General features: G+C 44.5%; 1 protein-coding gene across 1 annotated transcript in view; it reads right to left on the bottom strand.

Annotated features, from left to right (window-relative positions):
- Plxna4 (plexin A4) overlaps positions 1-22377 on the bottom strand; it is a 440342-nt gene that overhangs the window by 153483 nt on the left and 264482 nt on the right. The window contains exon 4 of the mRNA XM_032906796.1: positions 9121-9252. Coding sequence (XP_032762687.1) covers positions 9121-9252 — 132 coding nt within the window. The remainder of the gene's footprint in view (positions 1-9120; positions 9253-22377) is intronic.

The following is a 22377-nucleotide window of genomic DNA, read 5'->3' as shown; positions in this document are numbered from 1 at the left end:
TCCCTCCTCCAGAGCTCTTATCACTTGCTAGGCTCCTCTGCGAGGTATCCATTATGTTCACCGCCTCTTGGCTGCCATTCTTGACAGAACCAAGACTATCCCTTCAAGGTTATGACTCAGATGCTTTAACTAATGTTTAGCACAGAGTAGGTGCTTTCTGTGAGCAGTGGGTGACATGTGGCAGAGCAAAGTGGCCTTAAAGCCTTGCTTATTGGATCATGTTGAAGGGGTCAGGCAGGGATGCCCCTGCCCCCTGCATCTTGCTCTCTGGGGCAGCTTTATCTTCCAGTCCCTAAGTACTCAGGAGTGAGAACAGGCTTAGGGGTATCCCCAGATACCTGGATGCCCCCCACTGTCAACAGAAGCCAGTAAAACAAAGGACGACATGAAAGCTGGTGTTGGCTCAGATATAGAAAGCAGAGCTCTAGAGGGTGGGAACATGTACTGGGGCCCCGTGGACCTCACATAAGGAAGGACTGTGGTGTGGGATGATAGAGATGATAAGAGTGGCGGAGAAATCTACCCTTCCTCTGGGGCCTATCAAAGTAGAGTCTGCCGAGACTGGGAGACAGTTCTCCTGTTGGGGTTATTCCCAAATTCCAAGATCCCTGACTCAATCACCTCATTTCCTCCTTGGTCTGCCTTGCTGACATTTCATTTCAAGTCCTTCCTGTCATCTTGACAAGATGTTGACAGCATCATCTTGCTGTTGTTTGTAAAATCACACAGTAGTTTCCTAGTGTGTAGACATTCCCTCCATGTTTGTGGAGGTCCACATACCTACCACACACATGCACCTGCATTCACACAGCGATTCACAGATGAGACTGACAGAGAGAAACAGGAATGAGGGAAGAAGTATGTGTGTGGACATGTGTGTCCATACTCTTACACATAGACACACATGCATCCAAACAATGCTTAGAACTATGCGGAATAAAGGGAAAAATGACAGAGCCATAAACGACACAGAAAGAGTCTAGTTTGCTGTGGCCAAAGGACATTGACACCTGGAGTGTGCACTCATTCACTACAAGAACTCTTCATGGAAAGTAGTGTTGGGTGAGTGAGAGACAGGAGCCCACACAGTGAGAAAACAGACACAAAGTCCTGACTACTGGCACAGCTTGCAAATAATCAAACAAGGTGCCCACCTTTGCTTGCTGTCACCTGGCTACCAGATGTCAAGATAAGCATTCTCTAGATGTATCTTATTTAATCCTCACTACAAGTGTAGATTGATCCTACTTCTTACATTCCCATTGTAAAGATAGTAAATGAGTTCCTGTGTGAACCCTCTCCACAATGGACTCACCAATACACACCACTCTCTCTATATATTAACGCTTCTATATTCTCAGACCTTGGAGCTTGCTGTGTTTCCCCATGTCCCCTTGTGCCACCTCATTTTATGTTGCCTTTTGCTCAGAAGGTCCCTTCCCCAGGAAACTGTTCCTGGGGACTGTCTTTCAAAGAGCATCTCTGTAACTCTCTGAGATATCACTTTACTCCCAAGTCAGTCCGTTTTCTGTACTCACTATTACCTGACATAAGTCATTCACTCATTCCTGTTGGCAGTTGGTCTGGTACTGCTATATATTCAAATGCTAAATTCTATACCTTAAGATCTGGTTGGCTACAGCCAATTACTGGGGCAAATAGACAGAGGTGGAGTTTGAGTTACTGGCTGTCAGTCATAGGTAGGGACCATGAGGAAAAAGGAGAGAGAAAAGGAAAATGGAGGAGGGAGAAGACGGGGAGACGAGGAGGTCTACATCAGACATGATGGAGCAGAATCACATGCCTGAATGAAATGCACCCCAGGACAGACTGATGGAGCAGAAATAACCCAGGAAGACACATACAGCAAGTATTTGGGGAGCACAGCTGGGGAAGTAGCCAGTCCAGTCTAGCTGCTAGAAAAATAGATAGGGGTAATCCCCCAGTAATTGTGCCAAGGTAAATAGATAATAGTAGTAAGTCTCATTCATTTGGAAGCTAGGCGGGGTTAGGTGTAATTCAATTAATTTACACATTCCTTCATTTTTCCAGAAAGTATGATGCCTAAAGAAGATGATCTTGGTACCTAGATCCACACAGAATTCCTACGATTTAAAGGGATGCCTGGCTCACAATAAATGCTCAGTAAATAGTTGTTGCAGATCCAAGGAGTAAGAGGTTGAGGGAGCTAGTAACTTGGTTGGAGTTACAGAGCCAGGACATAACATCCATGTATATGATACATAGGAGTCTTCTACAAATACAGCTACCCGCCCACTTCATTCTCTACCTCTGTTGTCATGAGGACTTCCTCATCGCCATCATCCCACCATTTTTTCTCACAATTAGAGTTGGCCTATGGTGAGAGATCATCTGGATTCCAAGAAAAACTTCAAACCACAACTTAAAGATTCTCTAAATCTTCCTTGTCTATAGGTCCCTTATGTACCACAATAACAGAATGCATGCAGAATCTTTCCCTGGTCTCCAAACTCTCCTTTCTCTAGTGTTGAATACAATATATACTAAGTGGGGCAGAACTGCAGAGGTCAGCATCACAAAAGGAAGCTGGGAATGGACAAGGATGAGTATGAGGCAGACCCTATTGCAGTGGCCCCTTACTCATGGCCCAAGTGGAAAATTTCTCAGGCCTAGCAGTGACATCACAGAGCAGGTGAGGAGCTCCCAGAACCAATACTCTCTGGGTCTTACCCCAAGCCCAGTATCTCATCTAAATCTTCTTTAGTACCCTAGGCCTCTAAAGAAGGGCCGTGTCTTATAGTTAGGCCTATGACTCTGTCCTTGGCATCAACCCCACAGGAATTTAGAGAATTTCTTAGGACCTTTACTTTAGGAAAAGCACTCTTCTAGTTCCAAACATAAGAGGGACAAACTTCTCTGGGAATTCCGATGCCAATGCACAGAAAAGAAAAATAAGCTAACAGAATATTCAGGCCATTAGGAAGTGGAAAAAGCAAGAGAGTCAGGAAGGAGCCATGATGCTGGTGTGGGATTGGGGCTCATCTCTAGATAGGTAATCAGCAGCTAAAGAAGAAAGCAGTCATAGACGTGAAGATGACAAAGGTCCTTCATCTGGAAAGAACTGCACAGGTTTAGGGAAACAGTGGTGGCTGGCACAAGGCAATCAGAGGAGAGAATCACAGGATGACTCTGAGCAGGGTCACAGCATGGAGCTAAGGGTCCAAGACTAGAATTTGGGTTTTATGCCAAGAGAAACAGAAAAGCACCAGTGGTGGAAGAACTCAGTTAGCTTGCTCGCAGCCTCTACTCTCTTCTCTCTTCACTTCTCACCAGGCTGTCTCCTTCTTGCCCTTACATCAGACACAGCACCAGAACCAAAAGTTCCATTAGGCAACTGTCCTGTGACAATCCCAAGAGCTTCAAAAGAAGACTGGAAGAGTCTTCTCTGTGTAGGTGTGGTGGATCACAGCTGGCATTCTCCACTACCTGCTCCCTCTAACATGGGTCCTTAACCCTGAAGTGGGCTCTAATTCAGATTGCCATTGCACTGGGTCTAAGAGCGATCCTGCCCATCTCATGAGGTTGGAAAACACAGACCTTGGGGTGCTTTGTGGTCAGCTTCAGGATCTGATGATGGGAACAAGTCAGAGTAACATAATTGAAACAAGTAACTCAAGGCCATAGAATCCAGGAGCTCAGTTTGTTTATTTTCTTATCAATTTAATATATATGTACTGCATTCTTATGTGTTTGATATAATTCTGGAGAGCTATGATACATAAGTGAACAAAAAAGATAAAAACATAATAGCATTTCTGTTCTCATGCTGCATACATTCAAAATGAATGCTTTTGTCTGAGCCTCTCACCATATGGCCAAGGGGAAACTTTCTCAGGCTTTCTTATGCATGAGCTTAAGCACCCCTGTCATACATGATGAAATGTCAACAGTTCTCTCCTTGTGGTGCTTGCATTCTAAAGAAGAAAAACATGCAAGTAAATAGTGTTCATATCAGGCATAGGAACAATACAAGAAGAGACTAAGTATCCTAGATAGAAATAGATAAACATGTGGAGTTGGTAGTTGCTGGATCTGGTGGATAGCAAGTTGGAATTTTCTGAAGATCTCAGGGGACCCTCTTGGAATGAAAGACTTGGAAGTGAGTCAGCCTTGCAGGTTCCATGCCTGGAAGCAACTTAAGACATGGGGATCATCAGAACAAAGACCCAAAGATAAGAGCATGCCTGGCATAGCAGAGGACTGTCATCTTGGGGTATTTCTTTGTCTGGAACACTTATTTGCCCTGCCCTGATTCTGCAGAGTTGGTATGAGAGCAGAGTGAGATAGAAGGTGATGAGGTTAGATAGCTCTAGAATAGAGAGCATAAAAGATATCATTGGCCATGGTGGCAGTGATGGTTAGCTTTAATTGCCAACTTAACAAAATCAAGAATGATCTGGGGTAAGATTTTTAATCAGGGTCTGTTTATATTGTGTTGGCCTATGGGCATTTCCATAAAGGGATAATCTTGACCACCTTAATCAATGTGGGTAGACCCAGTGCACTGTGGGCAGAGCCATTCTCTACTCAGAAGGGACTAAACCATGTAAGCATGCAGAAATCGAGATTTAGGCAAGAAATCAAGCAAGCATACATTTAGTTATATATCTCTGGTCTAGAGTGTAGATAAGACTAGCAACTTGAAGCTCTTGTCACTGTGACCTTCCTACATGATAGACTAGAAGCTGAAATTGTAACTGAAATAAGCCCTTTCTCCCTACATGGCTTTCTGTCTAGATGTTTTATTACAGAAACAGGTATAAAGCTGAACAGTAGCATATGCCTACAATCTTAGTATTGGGGAAATAGAGACAAAGGGATCAGAAGTTCAAGGTTATCCTTAGCCACATAGCAAACTAAAGTCCAAGGTGGGATATACAATACTCTTTTAAGAAACAAAACAAACAAAAACCAACCTTCAGACATGAATAAAAGGAATACACAGATTTTCTGGGTCCTCATCAGTGCTGATGTAATGACATGTTCTAATTTGAAGTTTAAGAGATTGGGTTATGGGGGTTGAGGATTTAGCTCAGTAGTAGAGCGCTTGCCTAGCAAGCGCAAGGCCCTGGGTTCGGTCCCCAGCTCCGAAAAAAAGAAAAGAAAAAAAAGAGATTGGGTTATTTGCCTTGGAAAAAGTCTGGGAAAATAAATGGTTATAGAAAGAATAAATAGGGGTGTATTGAAAATATCAGTCTTGATCAAGAAGTGGAAATTTATCATATTTTAGAAATATTTCAAAGAATTAATGGTTTTCTAATATGTTGGATTTAGAGGTGAGTTGAAAAAGAAGTTAAAGATGTCTATAAAGTTTTTAGCTTGGATGACTTAGTTGGTATTAAGTAAAATAGAGATTATACAGATGAGGAGTGCTAGAGAAGAAGATGAGAAAGTGGCCTTGGGCATGTTAAATTGAAAGTGTATGGAATATACCTATACGGCGATATCTAGGAGGTAAGTAGCTATATTAGAAAGGCTGAGTAGAGAGCATCACGTGAGATATGAAACCATGAGACTGCATGCCAACATTAAAGAGTAATATAACACTAAAAGGATAAAGGAACGTTGAGAAGGGACCAGGTAGTGATCAAGATGCAACAACCACAGAGGTAACAGGAAATCCAGGATGTTGAGGGACCTTAGAAATAATAATTCAAAGACAGACTGGTTTTCCTAAGCTTTGATGCTCATAGACGAAGTTGTTGTTTCTTAAATTTCTCTGAGCTTCTTCACACAGTAGCTCCACCAAGTACCCAGTGCTAGGGGAATCCTTCAATGTGTTTCCATGGAAAGACCAACTCAGGTTTTATAAAATTATTGCATTCTTATGAATGAAGTAGCACTGTGAACAGCCACAGCTGTTTATTTGTATGTTATCAATGGCAGCTGTATGTCAAGACAACAGAGTTGGATGACGCAACAGAGTCCACACAGACCATGGATCCTCAACTTCAAAGTAGTTGAGACTTTCTGGGAAAAGGTCACAGATCCTAGGACTAACTCCTTGGGTATTTCGTGTTATTAACTCACATCCTTCAGGAATATTTAGGTCTTTACTCTTAGGAAGGAAAAAGAAAGTAATCCGAAGACTAGTACATGTTACCCTTGAGTTATTCAAGTTGTCACGTGAAATGGCTGGTCACTGTTACTCTTAGGTTAGAGATGACAAAGCCAAGACCGGTAGTGTGCTAATTATCTCTCAACTTGACACAAACTAGAAATTACCTGGAAGAGGGAACCCAATTGAGGAATTCTCTTTATTAGATTGGCCTATGGTCGTGTCTGTGAGGCTTTTGTTATTGATGTTGTCGATAATGATTGGTGTATAAGGATCTAGCCCGTTGTGGGCAGTGACATCCATCATCAGGAGGTCTGGGAATGGCTAAGAAAACCAGCTGAGTGAACCACAGAGAGCAAATAAGTAAGCAGAATTCCTCCAGTGTCTCTGCCTCACTTCACACCTTAAGCTCCTGTCTTCATCAATGGTGGACTGTGACCTGTAAACTGAGAGGAACTTTTTCCTCCCCAAAGTCATTTTTGTTTAGTGCTTTATCACATTCTAAGATAAAGCAAACCAGAACATGGAACTCAAACAATGTCTAGGGTCACCAGTTAAGAACAGGTCTGCCTTGAAATCCAGGGATTAACCTCATGGCTAAGCTTGCTCTACATGTCATATCACTTTTTGTTTGGAGCACTGGCTGTTAGATAGTAGAGGATGTTGATCCTTTATGGGCTCCAGAGCTTACTTGATACTACATTTAGCAAATAGAAGAGTGAGGGTTGAAGCACAGTGTTACAGTTTGAGTGTGAATGCCCACCATAGACTCAGATGTTGAACACTTGGCCCTCAGATGTGAGAGGTTCTGGGCTCTTTGGAACATGGGGTCAACCTAGTGGACAAAGATGACTAGGAGCAGGTCTTTCAGGATTACAACCTAACCCCACATCTAGCCTGAATGCTGTGTTTCTTGTTTGATACCCCAATATAAGCAAGGCACTCCAAGCTCCAATTGCAATGAACTCTAGTCTTCTTTACCATGATGGACTATATCCCTCGATCCATCAGTTAATAAAATCCCTAAGCTGTTCCTGTCAGGGATCTGATCATAGTAGTGATAAGTAACTAATACACTCAGATGTTATGGTGCCAAAGCCTGTGCCCTTAACCAATGTGCCACACAATGAATCCACCAATCCACAGGACACCAGTATTGACATAGGCAATGGAACCTCTGGCTTTCATTTTCCATTTCTGTGAAGATCAATTCCAAAATGCATGGACAACTGGCCTTCTCACTCCTGCCTTCCTTTCCTGTCCAATGCTATAATCAAGGTCCCAGCATGCTTCATTACCAAGCCAGAGTGGGTAGAGAGCACACTAGAGGAAACAGGAGTTGAGTGAGAACAAAGAGACAACTAAGTCTTTAGCTGAGTTCTTCAAAGGCAGAGGGATGCTCGTACTCAGGGTTACCAGAGAGGACTGATCACTCATACTAGGCATTTAAAACTGTCACATCTTTTAAACTCCTCCCGTGTTTTAAGTGCCAAGTTTAGAAATTCCAGATTTCAGATTAGGCAAGGCATGTTGAAATGTTCGATGTCATAATTCAGGTCTTGGGCTTCCTTAAAACTTTCAATTCCATCAAAACAACAACAACAACAACAACAACAAAAACAAAAACAAAAACAAAAACAAAAAACTTCATTCCCCTTCCTATCTCCTATGGCCATACAGTTAGGCAAAAAATGAGGAGTGGGAAATCACATTAAGAAAAGGGGAAAAAGCAGACAGGAGGATGGATTCATCACCAGCTGTTCATTCCATGTCAGTTGTATCCAATCCCAAAGCGAAATATTTCACCATCCTCAAGCAACAGTGAACCCCAACGGACACCACAATGAATCCCTGTATTGCTGAAGCTGGCAGATCCAGAGACCCACACTGAGAGAAGATGTCATCAAGATCCTATGAAGGGAGGGGCTGCTGTGGGCTACCCAGACATAATGCACAAGTACTGTGGGTGGCATAATGTGGAATTCATCTCCCTTACTCTGTGGAGTTGGGACAGGCAAAACAATCCAGACTCTGTCAGCAAGGTCCTCCAGAGAGTTCAGGCACAGTAATGAAGATGAATAAGAGAGAGAGCTGTCCCTCATGGTCACTGCCACTGTCACTCAATGCCAAGGCATCTATATTCATGAGCTAGATGGACAGCTTCCAATATGACCCCTAGAAGCAATAGGGCAGAGGTACAACAATGCCTACCCGCACTTGGGGGTTCTGTGATATATTGTGGAATGTAACACTTTGGGCAGTGAGTTAGAGGGCTATGGGAAACACCTTTGGTTATATGGAATTGCCCAGGGGAATCTTCATTTGTTTGCTACAAATGAGTCACTTGTTTACACTGAGGACCTATGAACAACTTACTTAGCACTTGACTAAGCTCCAGAACCAAACCTAACATTGTTAAGTCCTCCAGTCTGAGCCAGCAACCATCCCCATGTACTCTCTGTTCACAGATTGGCTTTCATATAATCTTCTAGAGGTTCCACAAAGTTGAAGGTATACAACAGGGCTCGAAGTACACGATGCAGCATCTCATTTCACTGCACTGTTTTTCAAACTATCATCCACCTGACTCTTCTGTGATACTCACTTACCAAGGTTTCTTACTACACTAAATCTTTGCCATCACACAAACCTCTTCAGACCAGGAATGTGACTTTGATTGGTGATTATTCTTTGTGTGAGGAAATCTGACCAAGAACTTGGGATTGTACACCTGAGTTCTTCTTCTTCAAAGTAGGAAATGTTGGCTTTGAGCCTATCCACGGCATCATTTTGAAGCCAGTGAATTTGTCCTAGACTTGTGGATATTTTCATATTTCAAATGTTCCATTCCTGTTACAACATACACAGTCCCAGTCCCCAGGCAACATGACTGAAGGGAAACACACTGAACCAAATAAATCAAATCACCTTTCTGCAGCAGACCTCCTGTAGGTTTCTACGGAGCCACAGGCTAGTATTTAGTTGTGAGACAAATGTCGAGCAGAGCTCAACAGCCTTACCTGCCTTTCTGACATGATGTAGAGTTGCTCGTGGTCCTTGGAAAAGGCCATGTCCCGGAGGACTGGTCCTGAGTCCACCACCTGTACAGTCTCATACTGGAGGGCATTGCCCTTGGGCCCATCAACCCGGATCTGCAGAGAAAATGAAACACAAAGGTGAGGTGAATATTCCTTTTCTGGTGCTGCGCTAAAACACCGTGACCAAACCCGCCTATAAAAAGAACAGATATCTGAGTTTATGGTCCCAGAGGGATAAGAATCTGTGAAGGTAGGAAAGCATAGTAGTGAGCGGTAGACATGGTAGCAGGAATGGGAGGCTGATGACTCACTCCTTGAATGACAAACATGAAGCAGAGAAGACAAACTAGCAGCAGTTGAAGCATTTTACTCTCAAAGGCCACATCTCATGATATGGATGCTTCCTTCAACAGAGCCACATCCCCTAAGGTTCCTGAAGTAACTCAACCAAGTGAAGACCAGTCATTCAAATGTCTGAGACTATGAGGGACATCTTACCCAAGCCACTACAATGAGTTTAGATCTTGTACTGCTCACAGCCAACTTCAGCCTAGAGACACTCCCATCAGCCAAGAGAGGTGAGGACCTCTGTCTCTCCAGAGCTTAGAATCCAAAATCACAGACATAAGTGACAGAAGCCTGCTGTGGTCTACTAATGGAAGCTCACGCAGAAGGGAGGGGAATGACCAGTCTGGGCTTTGGAAAGAATCTGGTTTTGTTCTCTGGTTCTCTATGCCCTGGGATCAGTTTGCTGGCCTTTAGAGGTGAGTATGGGGCTGGTGAATATGGTGTCACAATGAAGGGTCTGGGTTAGTTAATTGAGGCAACTTCAGATCAGAGGATCATACAAACAGAAGAAAGGCAATAATTTGTTAGCAGAAGTGTTTTTGATATACGGACATGGGCTTAGTAACGGAAAAGTCTCCCAAGACATCACCGCTCTGTTTTGGGAGGGGAGTCAGTCCCAGAAGCTTTACATCCCTGATCTCTTTTGGTTCATAGAAGGTAGCAACTTACACTTCAAGGTTTAGAATACATGATCAGTCCTGAAACAGCTCGGGAGGTTCTATTTGTGACTCAACGGAAGGAAATCACAGAAAAATGTGCCTCAGAATGAGCCATCCTCAACCTTTCAAGGATACTTAGATGATTATCTAATGATAATCCCTGGGCCACCCCCAAATCCTTCCTAGAAGTATTTATACAATCTGGAAACCACCAGAAGAGATGTTCCACCCACACCATCACTGAGAATAAACCTAGAAAAGGTTTGGACTTCCCAACTATACACAATGCTCATCTGGCCTCTGGTCCAAGTCTCTAGAGCCATCTGAAATTTAAGTGTGCAGATCCAGCAGGCGCCCTGGCTTATGTGAATGGCACTATCTATGCAAGTTGGGACAAGCACTCCTGAGGATGTAGCTAGGTATGAGCTGGGGGATCAGAGGACTTGATGATATGCTGCTAACAGACGGTTTCACAAGGCATCTCTGGGGAAACGTTAGTGACTTCAATAACCAAACTGAAGAACACATTGCATTCCAAGTGCGACCGTTACGTAACCTTTTTAATTTTTCCCTTATAATTTCCAACCTCTTAAGAGATCAAGGAGAATAAAAGAGTTATTCAGAGGAACTAAATGATAGAAAGGGACACCACAACGGGTGACAAATACTGCATCAGATCACCAGAATGCCTTATTTCTCTGAGTTCCCTGGACTTGGATGTTAGTTGATTTTGTGGTCGTATGTTTGATCACTTGACCACTATTTATTTTTCAAGTAAATGAAATGAAGGCTCCTGTTTGCTGATTCCCCATTGTGCTCATGAAAACAAAGAACAGGGAAGCTAACAGAGGCTCTGCAGTGGAAATGCCTCAATGTCCCAGAGCCCCATTTCTGCACCCATTGCTGAGCTGCCAGTGTACACACTGGCCAGGCATTTTCTCAACTGGAATAAAACAGAAATTCATGCAAAACCAGTCTATCGATGGAGTGATAGTTGTGGCCAGTGGCCTAACCAGGCTTCATCCCCAGCTGGGAGGATGCATGGAGTGGGAGCAGAGAGTGATATTGAGCACCCTGGCTGATGTCTGGCTCTCTTGGGCTTCTGAAAGGCATGGTCTCCCAGAGGGAATGCTGGTGGAACTAAGCTCCATCCCATGCCCTTGGTCTGATCCCCATTGGAAGTTACATTTAGTGCCTTAGCAGCATTCCTTATCATCTACCTTTAACTCCCTGATCCGTAGGATAGGGTGACATGCTAGATGTGATAGACATCATGTGAAAGAAACAAAGATTCTGTAGACACCAAATGGAGCAAACTTTCATAGGCTTGGCCTCTTTTCTTTCCTACCCTCCCTATTCTGCTGGAGTGGGAGAGCAACTGGGAATGTATCTCTTATCCTTCTTCTCTCTTCTACTCCAACCCAGACCACAGCTTTATATACTGCAGAAAGAAAAGGACTCATGTATCTATTTCCTGAGAGAACCAGACACAAGATATGAGCAAAAGTTTGTTATAAAATTGGCTGTTTGGTGAATAATCCTAAATTCTTGGTAGAATGGACTAGCTTCCAGTTTTCCAGACTCTACTTAGACAAATAAGAAATACTCTTCATGAACTAGACAATGTGTCTGGCATTCACATCTCATAAATCTGTCACCAATATTAATATTACCCATGCTTGTGGATGAGGCTTGTGGGTGGCTAAATAACCTGTCTAAGGTTGTATGTCCAGTGAATGTGGATATGAAATCACACCCAGGCATGGCCATGTTTCTACGAGTTCACACACTACACTGAACCTTTACACTAGGCCTCAAACCCTAACAATTAACTCCGTCCTATTGCTAATATAAATTTTCATTCTACGAGTCTGTGTCATGCAGACATTACACTAGAGGTTGGGTAGAGGAAGTGTGGCTTTATCTACTGCAGTTCTTTTGGGGAGGAATGTGCATAGGAAGAAGACAAGGCTGTGAATTTCCAAAATAATGAGCCTCTCTATTTTTTTTTATTTTAGACCTTGCAAAGTATTTTTAACAAACAGTCTCTTGTCTGATGATCATAAAATTTTTATAATGTTGACTGTCTGAATAATCATTCTCATCTTATTGATGAATCGGCTGAAATGGAAACTGATGTGAGTCTTGCCCAAAGTTCAGTGGGAAGCCAGTGTCAGGCTAACCTAGAACTCAGGTCTCTCCCAACTGCTAGATCAGCACTTCCCTCCTCACTGTTTAGTTTTTCCAAAAGCCTTTGACAAGGCTCCACATGGAAAGGTATTTTAACATAATGAGTCTCCATGGGATCTCAGGCAATTTGACCAAAGAAGTAGAACTGACTTAGAGACAGGAACAGACATAGTTCTGCCTGGAGATATAGAACCGAGAACTCCCTAAGCACCGGTGTTGCCACTAGTCCTATAATTTTTAATGCATGATTTAGATAAGGGACCAGGAAACTTCCAGAAGATTCTAAGCATTGAGGGCTAACAAAAAACTCAACAATGAGGACAGAACTATAGGAAGAAGCTTTGTTGTGTTTTATAAAATAGAGCGAGAAGGAGTTTGGTGGTTTCGCAGTCAGGTGTGGGGAAAGGGGATGCCCCTGTGGGGCCCATACTGAGGCATCCCTTCCCCTGAGGGATGAGCCACATGATGGCATAGTGGTATAGTACAGTATAGAATAGAGTTTATTCAGGGCAGGGAGGGGAGTTGAGAAGGTAGTAGAGACATAGAAAGGCAGAGGGAGGAAGAGAGAGAGAGAGAGAGAGAGAGAGAGAGAGAGAGAGAGAGAGAGAGAGAGAGTAGAGTAGAGTAGTGGAGGCTGGCCAGGAGCATATGGAGAGTGGGGGAGAGGGATGGGGAGAGGGATGGGGAGAGGGATGGGGAGAGGGGGAGAGTGGGGCAAGAGGACAGAGCAAGAGCAAGAAGGCAAGAGAGAGGAGAGGGTGAGCAGCCCCTTTTATAGTGAGTTAGGCACACCTGGCTGTTGCCTGGTAACTAACTGTGGGGCAGGGGAGCCTAGATAAAATGCTAACAGGTTCTGTCTTCCAAGGACTGACAGTGAGAGAGGTGCTGTTATGAGAGAGACAACCCTGCTGGTGTAAGTCTCAAGGGTCATCTCTTTTTTATTCCTCATACGCTGTAGGGCAGAGCTGGTACTCGGTAACTGATTATTGAGTAAATGAAAACTACACTAGCAATCCAACAATGGACTCTCAGTTGTTAAACATGATCAAAATAAGAGGCATAATGAAGAAGGTGACTCCAATATGACAATGTTTGCTTCCCACATGACTGGGGTATTCAACACAATGTTAGATGAAATTCCAGTGCGATGTCACAAAGTCATCACAGACCAGCTCTACCTGAGCACAGGCTGTACCATTCAGTCCACTCTTCATAAGGTAGAAATATAGTTCAGATGTTTGGAACTCAAGATCAGCTCAGAAACAACAGCCCAAGTCTTGACAATACAATGGAGTGTCAAGATGTAAGGAGACTGCTGACCAGTAGTTGTGCTTCAGTAATAGTATAAAAGATACCCCAAAACTTTTGAAGTACCAGCATAAATAGACAAGGTTTGCTACTTTATACAATGCAGATGATACTGGTGTGTCACCTAAGCAGTGGGAAAAGATCAGCAAAGAAGTGTCTTGTGTTTAAAGGCATAAGATGAAGGGAGAACAATTGTGTGTGTCAGGGGGCGGTCATGAATGCAAACTTAGATACTGGAAAATTCATCTCTGAAATGACATCCCCACTCTGTGAGTTCCCAGTTGTAGTAACATGCTCATGCACTGTGTATCCTACATTTGAGGTGGTTCCAACCTGGCCTTCCAGGAGGCTTGGCTCTGGAACAGTTCAATCTTCATACCAATGAGGTCCATGAGCAAAGGGGTTCCAAATGCCACTATTGGTTCTTTCTGGGAAGTCTGAACAACTGTTTGGGATATAACTAGGAATGGCAAGGGCAGCCTCAAATGACAATAGATATAGGGGATAGCACCGGCAGGTCACATGGCAAAGGGCTTTCAACACAGCACATCTGACCATGAAACTTTGACTAAAAACACACAGCAGATAACTTAAAAGCCACAATGAGTTACTAAATCTCTTAGGTCATTAAAAAGACTGAACCAAAGGAGCCAAATTGATGGTACTAATGACTTCTTAAAGCTATGAGAGCCTGGCACAGAGGTAAATATATGAAATGGGTATTGGGGTTATGTGATCATTGTCTTCAGCATTTTCATGAGGATGTAGTAAAGGAAGATCTAATGCCTGACTATTTCCTGTGGCAGAGAGGAACCCTGGGATATTCTAGGCCGACATTGGACCGCGGAAATATCTAAACCACTAATATAGACCATATATGCCATTAAAATTTTCTAATAGTGGTCATACTTTTTAAAAAAACTAATGAAGTTAATGATTATAACATTTTTATCTAACCAGTATGTCCCAAATATGATTATATTAATATATATGTAAGTATAAAATTATCAATGAGATGTTTTTAGATATTTCTGACCCTGAATCATTGAAATCTGAGAAATCACTGAACATTTAAATCACTGAAAGCTCATGTATATTATACATCTCATTTGGGACATCTATATTTTGGGTGCCCACTATGTGGGTAATGGCTACCATATTGAATGATGCCATTCCATACTTCTTATCTCTATACTCTACTCTATATTTACTATCTAACTTGGCTCAGAATTTATCTTGGTGACTATCTTCTCAGGGGTTCCATAGGCATAGGTCTTGCTTACTAACAATACACTAAAATCTCCCAGGGACCTTCCATCTGCAGTATATCCTAGTATGTTTCACAGTCCTTGTGTTTGCGATGTTCAGAAGCTGTAAGCATCAACCTGTGGTATGGCCTCTTTCAGGCCAAGAAAGTCAAGATGCTCAGATGCATGGCCCTGGTTCAAATCCAACCTCACACTTGCTAGGCTTTTTTGGACATACTCCTACCTTTCCTTCCCATACTCTGGGCATGCTTCCTGCACAGCAGGACTCCCAGTACCCTGCATGATACACAACATATATCACATCTGCTTGTGGTATGAGACCAACCAGTCAAACACGTGCTGTGGGAGCAGGTTTCTGGAGGCTTCCAGCTATAGCAGCTACATCTGCTGGGGAGAAGGTGGCAGGCAGACAATTAGATGGTAATGGGATAACTACCAACTACACAGATGTACTTCAGTATTGACAACTGGAGAGGCCACACTAGGACTTAACAATTGAACATCACCCCTTTGTGGCACATATAGGAACCTCTATCTCAGTATTGAGCATGTACTGATCCACTCCCTCCATGTGGCTTAGCAGGGACACACACACACACACACACACACACACACACACACACACACACACACACACACACACATACACTGGGTGACCAAACTACTCTACCCTCCTCCAGCCAGTCAGTCTCCAGCCCAGAATCTTTCTAGGCAGCCAGCCCCTGTCCTTCCAGCCTTCTGGCCCCCTGCCTATCCACCAGTCGGCAAGACACCTATCTCCGTCCCTGGCACAGTGACTCTCTGTGCTGCCAGGCAGACCGCTATTGAAACATCAGCAGGGTGGCCTCCACAAAGGTCAGCCATCCAGGGAGCTCCTGGCAGCTGCTTGTTTGTTTATTGGAACATTATCTGGGCCGGGCTGTTTATTTACATCCATTGAAGGATTGAACAATAAATATCATCTCCCAGTAGCAGGCAGATGCTTGCACTAGAGCGTTCTGGCTGCCGTCTTGCTTGAAATAATCTCCCTAATGAGCAAACAGTGCCATTCATCTCAGAAGACGTGGGCCACCCCTGCACCCCCCCTTTCCTCCCTCCCTGCATATTCTCCTCTAGCTTCTCCATGAACAGCTACACCTGCCAGGCTGCTAGGCTGTGTCCAGGTACAAAAATTAGGTTCCCCTGCCACTATTCTGGAAGGCAGGGAAATGGAGGCAGAACTGGCAATGGAGGGGGAAGAGTGCAGGTTAAACTTAATGGTGTGCCTCATCCCTCTTTCACGTCTATATAGGGAGTTTCCAAAGTTAGCCTTTGATGGGGCAGGCAGAGATCAGCAAAGTGGCTAAGGAGGAAGGAGAAGGACCCGGGCTTTGGCTCTTCCTCTCAGAAGCCTCAAGTGCATGACTTTGGCTGTCTCAGTTTCCTGGCCTTATCATTGAGGCAGAAGTCATGATGAGGGCAGTTGATAAGGGATTAGGACTAAGGAGCACTATAGGGCTCTCTCTCAGGAAGACGCATCAATAGCCATTGGATCCTAGGTGGAGTTTGTTCATTTGAGTATCACAGGCACTAGTTGATGTAGCCCTGGTCACCTTTTTAAACATCTTGTCACACAGGCTACAGAAGCAGGTTAAAAAAGGGGGGCGGGGGGAGAATACTATACCACAGAATGCCAGAGTCAGCAACAGTTAAATGAATGATCCGAGAAACCAACTCTAGTATGGGATGCTCTCAGTCTCTCTCTCTCTCTCTCTCTCTCTCTCTCTCTCTCTCTCTCTCTCTCTCTCTCTCTCTCTCTCACACACACACACACACACACACACACCACATGTACCTGCCCATTTGTACACACACATAAACACACCTACACATATACACAAGCTTTGTCTCCAAAGAAGTGGTTCTCAGCTGAAGCACAGCCTTTGGAAGTTCCCTGGTGTGGTTTTAGGAAAAGCGGTGCAGGGCTGGGTTTAACTCTGATAAGGAGGTGGATGAACTGGGGAGGATGCAGGAGGTTCATCAGAGGCTGATGTGAGGTGAGGCTTGAGTACCTTGGCTTTGGCTGATGGGGTGTTAAACATTTGGGAAAGGTGATCCTTCGCTCCCCTCTTATCCCTGGAGAGGAGATGACAGCTTTGTGTGGTGGTGGACTGGGGCCTCACATTCTCGTCTGAGAATTGAGAAGTATACCCACTACCGAGCAGGCTTCCCTCATGCCCTATGTACCCACTTCCTGTCAGTATGCACGGAACCACAAGCCAAAGACATCTGTTGAGAAAATCTTACTCACTTTCCGCCCTGAATTTCCCCAGGGCATTTGTTTTAGAAATTACCCCTGGTCCCTTGCTGCCACTTCCCATCTGCCTTCTATGGCCCCCTTTCTTCTCCCACAGCACCTGTTGCCTATGCCTTACTCTGCACTGTGCTCAGTTATGATGCCTATTGTGTGACCTCTGGCTGGGATGTAGAAACCTTTAGCAAGGTGTATCTCACGAACCCTTGAACCATGCACAGAGTAGGTTCTTAGACGTTTGCTACGTGACTGAAAGGATGGATGGATGGATGGATGGGGATGGATGGATGGATGAATGGAGTGGGTGGGTGGAAGATGGCCATTGGCATCTTTATTCACCCTCATGATGGAGGGCTTCCCTAGTTTACACCGATGGAAAAGGATCCATGGCAAAGATGGTGCTGGATCTTCCCTACGTGGGCCCTGGTAGGCAGTAGTGCCCTTTCCCTGTCAGAGTGAATTCTACTACGTGGTGTGGTGTGCCTCCCCAATCTGAGATTTAGAAAGTGGGCCTGGCCCCCAACACCCATGTTTATCCTCTTTAAGTTGCCCCAGAATAGCACAATGAAGCTCTTTGTTTTGATTTCCTGATCCCAGCCAGGAGAAAGAGAACGCAAAAGGAACAGCAAGACTGTAAACAGCAATTAATTAACAGGCACTGCGTGCGCATGAATCCCACGCCACATCCACTTTACCAAACACTGCTGGCAAAACTGGTCCCTTTGGGTCTCCCATTAGACACATTCAAAGGGCTGAGTGATGACTTCTAAGCAGTCATTAGATCTTCTTTCCCCACATTGTCCAGTTCAAAAAAAAAAAAAAAGAATTCAGGGACCTTGGCCTCTGAACTGCATGTGTGCATGGGTGGTACACAGAGAAAATCTCCAACTGTAGAAGGCAGAGAATCTGAAGAAATGAAGAGAAAAGTGGACATGGTTCATAAAGGCAAGGACCAGAAATGTCTCGGACTGACGTATTTAAAATACAGACTACTTGAAAATTCTCTCCCTGATTCCACCTTTCCAAGAGATGCCTCAGGAGCTTACATTACACACTTACAGGATTGAAAGCTCGGTGAAAGCCGCCTTCTGTCATGAGTAATCTTCCCTCACAAACTTTGGTTGGCCATTCCTGATGTTTCTCTGTCCTAATGGGAGCCTGGACAGACTGCTCCCACTCCCCAGAAGAGTAGTACAAATGGGTAGTTCGTTAATTCGCTGCCTGCCACAAGCCAGGTAGGTACCTTGCCATGCGCTTTACCTGCATCAGTTCCTTCTGGTGCCTGGCAGATGGACCATGCTCATCCACGCTATGAAAGATCAGAGTCCTGAAGATGGGACACGTTGGCAGGCAGCAGTGAAGCCCATGGGCAAGCACTGTGAATCGTGGCTCTGCCGCTTAGGAACTGTGTGCACTGAAACAATCCACCAAAAGTTTTCCAAGCTTCACTTTGCTCGTATTAAAAGCAGAATAATAACAGCTTCATCATTATTGATATTGTGTCAGTGTGATAATGTCCCGAGCATGTAAAATATATAATGAAGGGTAGCCATCATGCTTCAATAAAAACTAGCAATCGGGGTTGTGGAGATCATTCAGTCAGTAAAATGTTCACCTTGCAAACACTAAAACCTGAGTTTGATCCCGAAATATACACATAAAACTAGCTAGGCCTGGTGGTACATATTTATAATCCAGTGCTGATGAGTTGGGACAGGTAGATCCAGCCTACTTGGCCACTTTAGGACCAATGAGACCTTATTTTAATAAACAAGTCTGGTAGCTTCTGAAGACTGACACTCAAGCTTGCCCTCGGTCCACATGCATGTGCACACACAGAAATATGTTTACCACCTGTATACACAGAAACATGCTGTGTGCAAAATTACCATTATGAACAGGTGAGTGTGGAGAAGCCACCGCAAGCTCACTGACTGTGGATATGCACTCTCTACAGGGATCCGGGAACTCCTGTCTAGCGAGAGGCACAGGGAAAGGGAAGTGACTGGCTTGGAAATGGCAAACCCCTCCCTGAGCTGGCGAACCCCAGCCTGAACAGGTGCACCATTGCTTTTCGTTTGTTGTTTTGTCTGAAATGGCCAAATTCTAACTCATGTTAGAAGGTGCTAGCACACAGCTGGGTACTGAATAGAGACACAACAAGTGTGAACCAGATGAGGAAAGATGGCCTGCCTAAGTTTCCTCCAGGATTTACTCTTACATTCCTAGCCTTACCAGACTGCACATATTTCTGGTCCGCCAGTCGTCCTAAGGCCTATCTCATCAGTGTCAGAACTGAAGCTTCTGAGCTGTGCCCTCATATGTACTTTGTCATTTCCACCTTAAACTCTTCTACATACGGCCACCGTCAACACCGCCCCAGTGAAACGGACACTCTCCTGGATCCTCTCTCTGCTCCCTCCCATCTTTCCCAGTAACAGTGGGATATTAACCATCCAAAGCATTGCAGATCAAGTCTCTCCAAGATGCAGTGGGCCTTTGTAAATAGTCCTTTCAACTGTGCCCACCCCATCTCTTTGTGTTCTAACTAATTTTACGTGATCTTGACACAAGAGTTACCCGAGAGGAAGGAATCTCAATTGAAGACGTTCCTCCATGGGATCCAGCTATGAGGCATTTTCTCACTTAGTGTTCAGTGAAGAGGACCCAGCTCACCTTATGTGGGGTCAGCCCTGGGCTCATGGTCCTGAGTTCTATAAGAAATCGGGATAAGCAAGCCATGAGGAGCAAGCTCATAAGTAGCATGTCCCTCCATGGCCTCTACATCAGCTCCTGCCCTCAGGTTCCTGCCCTGTTTGAGCTCCTTTCATGACTTCCTTCAATGATCAACAGCAATGTGAAAGTCTAAGCCAAAGAAACCCTTTCCTCCCCAGTTTGTTTTGGTCATGGTGTTTTGTCGCAGCCATAGTAACCCCAGCTAAAACACCTTCCTTCAGTAGCCTTTCTGCTTCCCTTAACCTGCCCAGTTCACCAGTGTCTCTGAAACTGACCCAAGGGCAGTTTTATTTTTATCATACCTGCCCACTACCATCACTTCCTCAGTGCGGCATCTTCCCAAGCTGTGTTTGTCATTGAGCAAAAAGCTACCAACACTCTAATGGACTCCAAAGCCACTTCTTTCCTGCCCATGCTTCCTGCAAGCTGTTTCCATCCCAGAAGGTCAAAGTCCCCAGGGCAGATGTTCAGGGGCCAGATTCCAGTGCAAGTCATGGACTCATCCATACCCTACCCTCTTGCCTCCTGTTACTTTTTACAGCATGTGTTTGATTTGTTGGGTGACCTCAGATGAACTGTAGGGCTCTGAGTTCCCATCTCAGGCCACTGTGTACATTATCAAATGTTCTTCATCACTAGGAGTAAGAACATGTGGGTGTGAGTTGAAGCAGAACGATTACTTAGAGTTAAGATGCAGAATAGACCCAAAGACGTGCATGGCAATAGAGCAAAACAGTGCTTCCCAGCAAGATCTTCAACAGCCAGTAAATACTAGTTGCTTAGTAGATGCTTACTAAATTGACTAGTGAACATGTACACTGCATTCATAAAGGAAAACATCCCCAAAGGGTCCCAGAGTTCTAAGACACCCCATTACTATCTCCTAAGCTTACCTCTCCTAATGTCTCATCATCCTAAAGGACCACTGGCTTTCCTAACACCAAGAACCTCAGGAATGCAGCTCTACATGGTTCTCATCTTCTTCTATTGCTCCCAGCTATCTGTGGGAAACTCCAGGAGACCAATTTTTGCTCTTCCCCTAGGCACTGTTCTGCAATTTCCTTGAGAAATAAATAACCCCAGGAGCATCAGACAAGTGTGTATTAGCTCGACATCTGCTCCCACTGATGAGCTCTGCTCTGGTCCTTTCCCAACAGCCTCATCAAGCTGCTGGGGAATGGGTCTTTCTGTGGAGCATGAAGACTGCCCTGCAGGGACAGATGTGTGAGCAGTTGTGTAGCAAAGAATGGTCTGTTTACCTGGGACAAAGGAGTGAAGAATCAGATAATCTCCCATGGTGGGTGTGGGAGGAGAATGCTACTCCCAAAAAAAGGACAGGGGTCTCCGTCCTTCAACCTCTTGGCATTAGGACCACATGATAGCTCCACTTTGTGAGCCACACTGATCCAAGTGGTGCTACCTGGCTGCTGGCTGAAAAACTGGGAGTTGCTTTAAGATGGTAAGAGACTTGAAAAACCCAGAATCAGATGAAATATAGATATAGATGTGGGGTGTGAGTGTGTGTGTGTGTGTGTGTGTGTGTGTGTGTGTACATAAAACAAGATGTCAAGTTATCAACCATGTATGCCACATTACCAAAGACCTAGCTCAAGTATCAGTAAAAATGAAAGGTTTCTCCATCATCCAACTGAATGCCAGGACAAAACTCATATCGTCTATGTGCTGCGGCAACTGTCCATGAACATCTTACTCATGAAGCGCCTCCTGCAGCATACCGCCCATGGGGGGTCACAGTAGGGGTGCCTTAATGCTCCTTCATCCTTCCTTCCTGTCTGTGTACTTTTGACTAAGGGGCTCACAGTGCTAAAGATATCAGAGAACTCTAGTCTTGAGTTGACAGTTTTGGCTTGAAACCTGTACTTGGCAATAACACTTCTAAGGGTAGATGTTGTCACATGCCACCGTGAGAACATCACTTACTGTCTAGTAACAAATTACTGGAGCCTCTTGGAGTGGGCCTCACTGTGTGCCATCTCATAGACCGCTATGCTTCCTCTTTCTACTCCAATCCTGTAGTTTCCTTCTCTCTCTCTCTCTCTCTCTCTCTCTCTCTCTCTCTCTCTCTCTCTTTAAATAGCAGCCACCCTGAGAAAGAAATACTTAGACTTGCCGCAAATGAGCGCCTTGGAATTCTTGATCCTTGGAGTAAGCATGTGAATGGCCCATAGTCAGAAAATCTGTCCCCAAAGACACTGTAGGGAAAGACCCTTCCCTGACTTCAAGTTGTGGATCTGAAAAGGGCGTGCCTGTGCCTGGATGACATCACCAGCTGGAGCTGGAATGCACAGATGTAGAAAGCTGGGGGCCCAGGGTCTAGGGGGAAGGGATGGCTGGGATACTACAAAGGCTCTTTTGACCACCTCTTAGCCACCCCCACCCTCAGTGGTGGTGGGGTCTAAAGACACTCAAGTCAGAT

The sequence above is a fragment of the Rattus rattus genome, chromosome 6 (genome assembly GCF_011064425.1).
Source record: "Rattus rattus isolate New Zealand chromosome 6, Rrattus_CSIRO_v1, whole genome shotgun sequence".
Lineage (NCBI taxonomy): Eukaryota > Metazoa > Chordata > Mammalia > Rodentia > Muridae > Rattus > Rattus rattus.
This window is presented reverse-complemented; position numbering and strand designations above follow the sequence as displayed.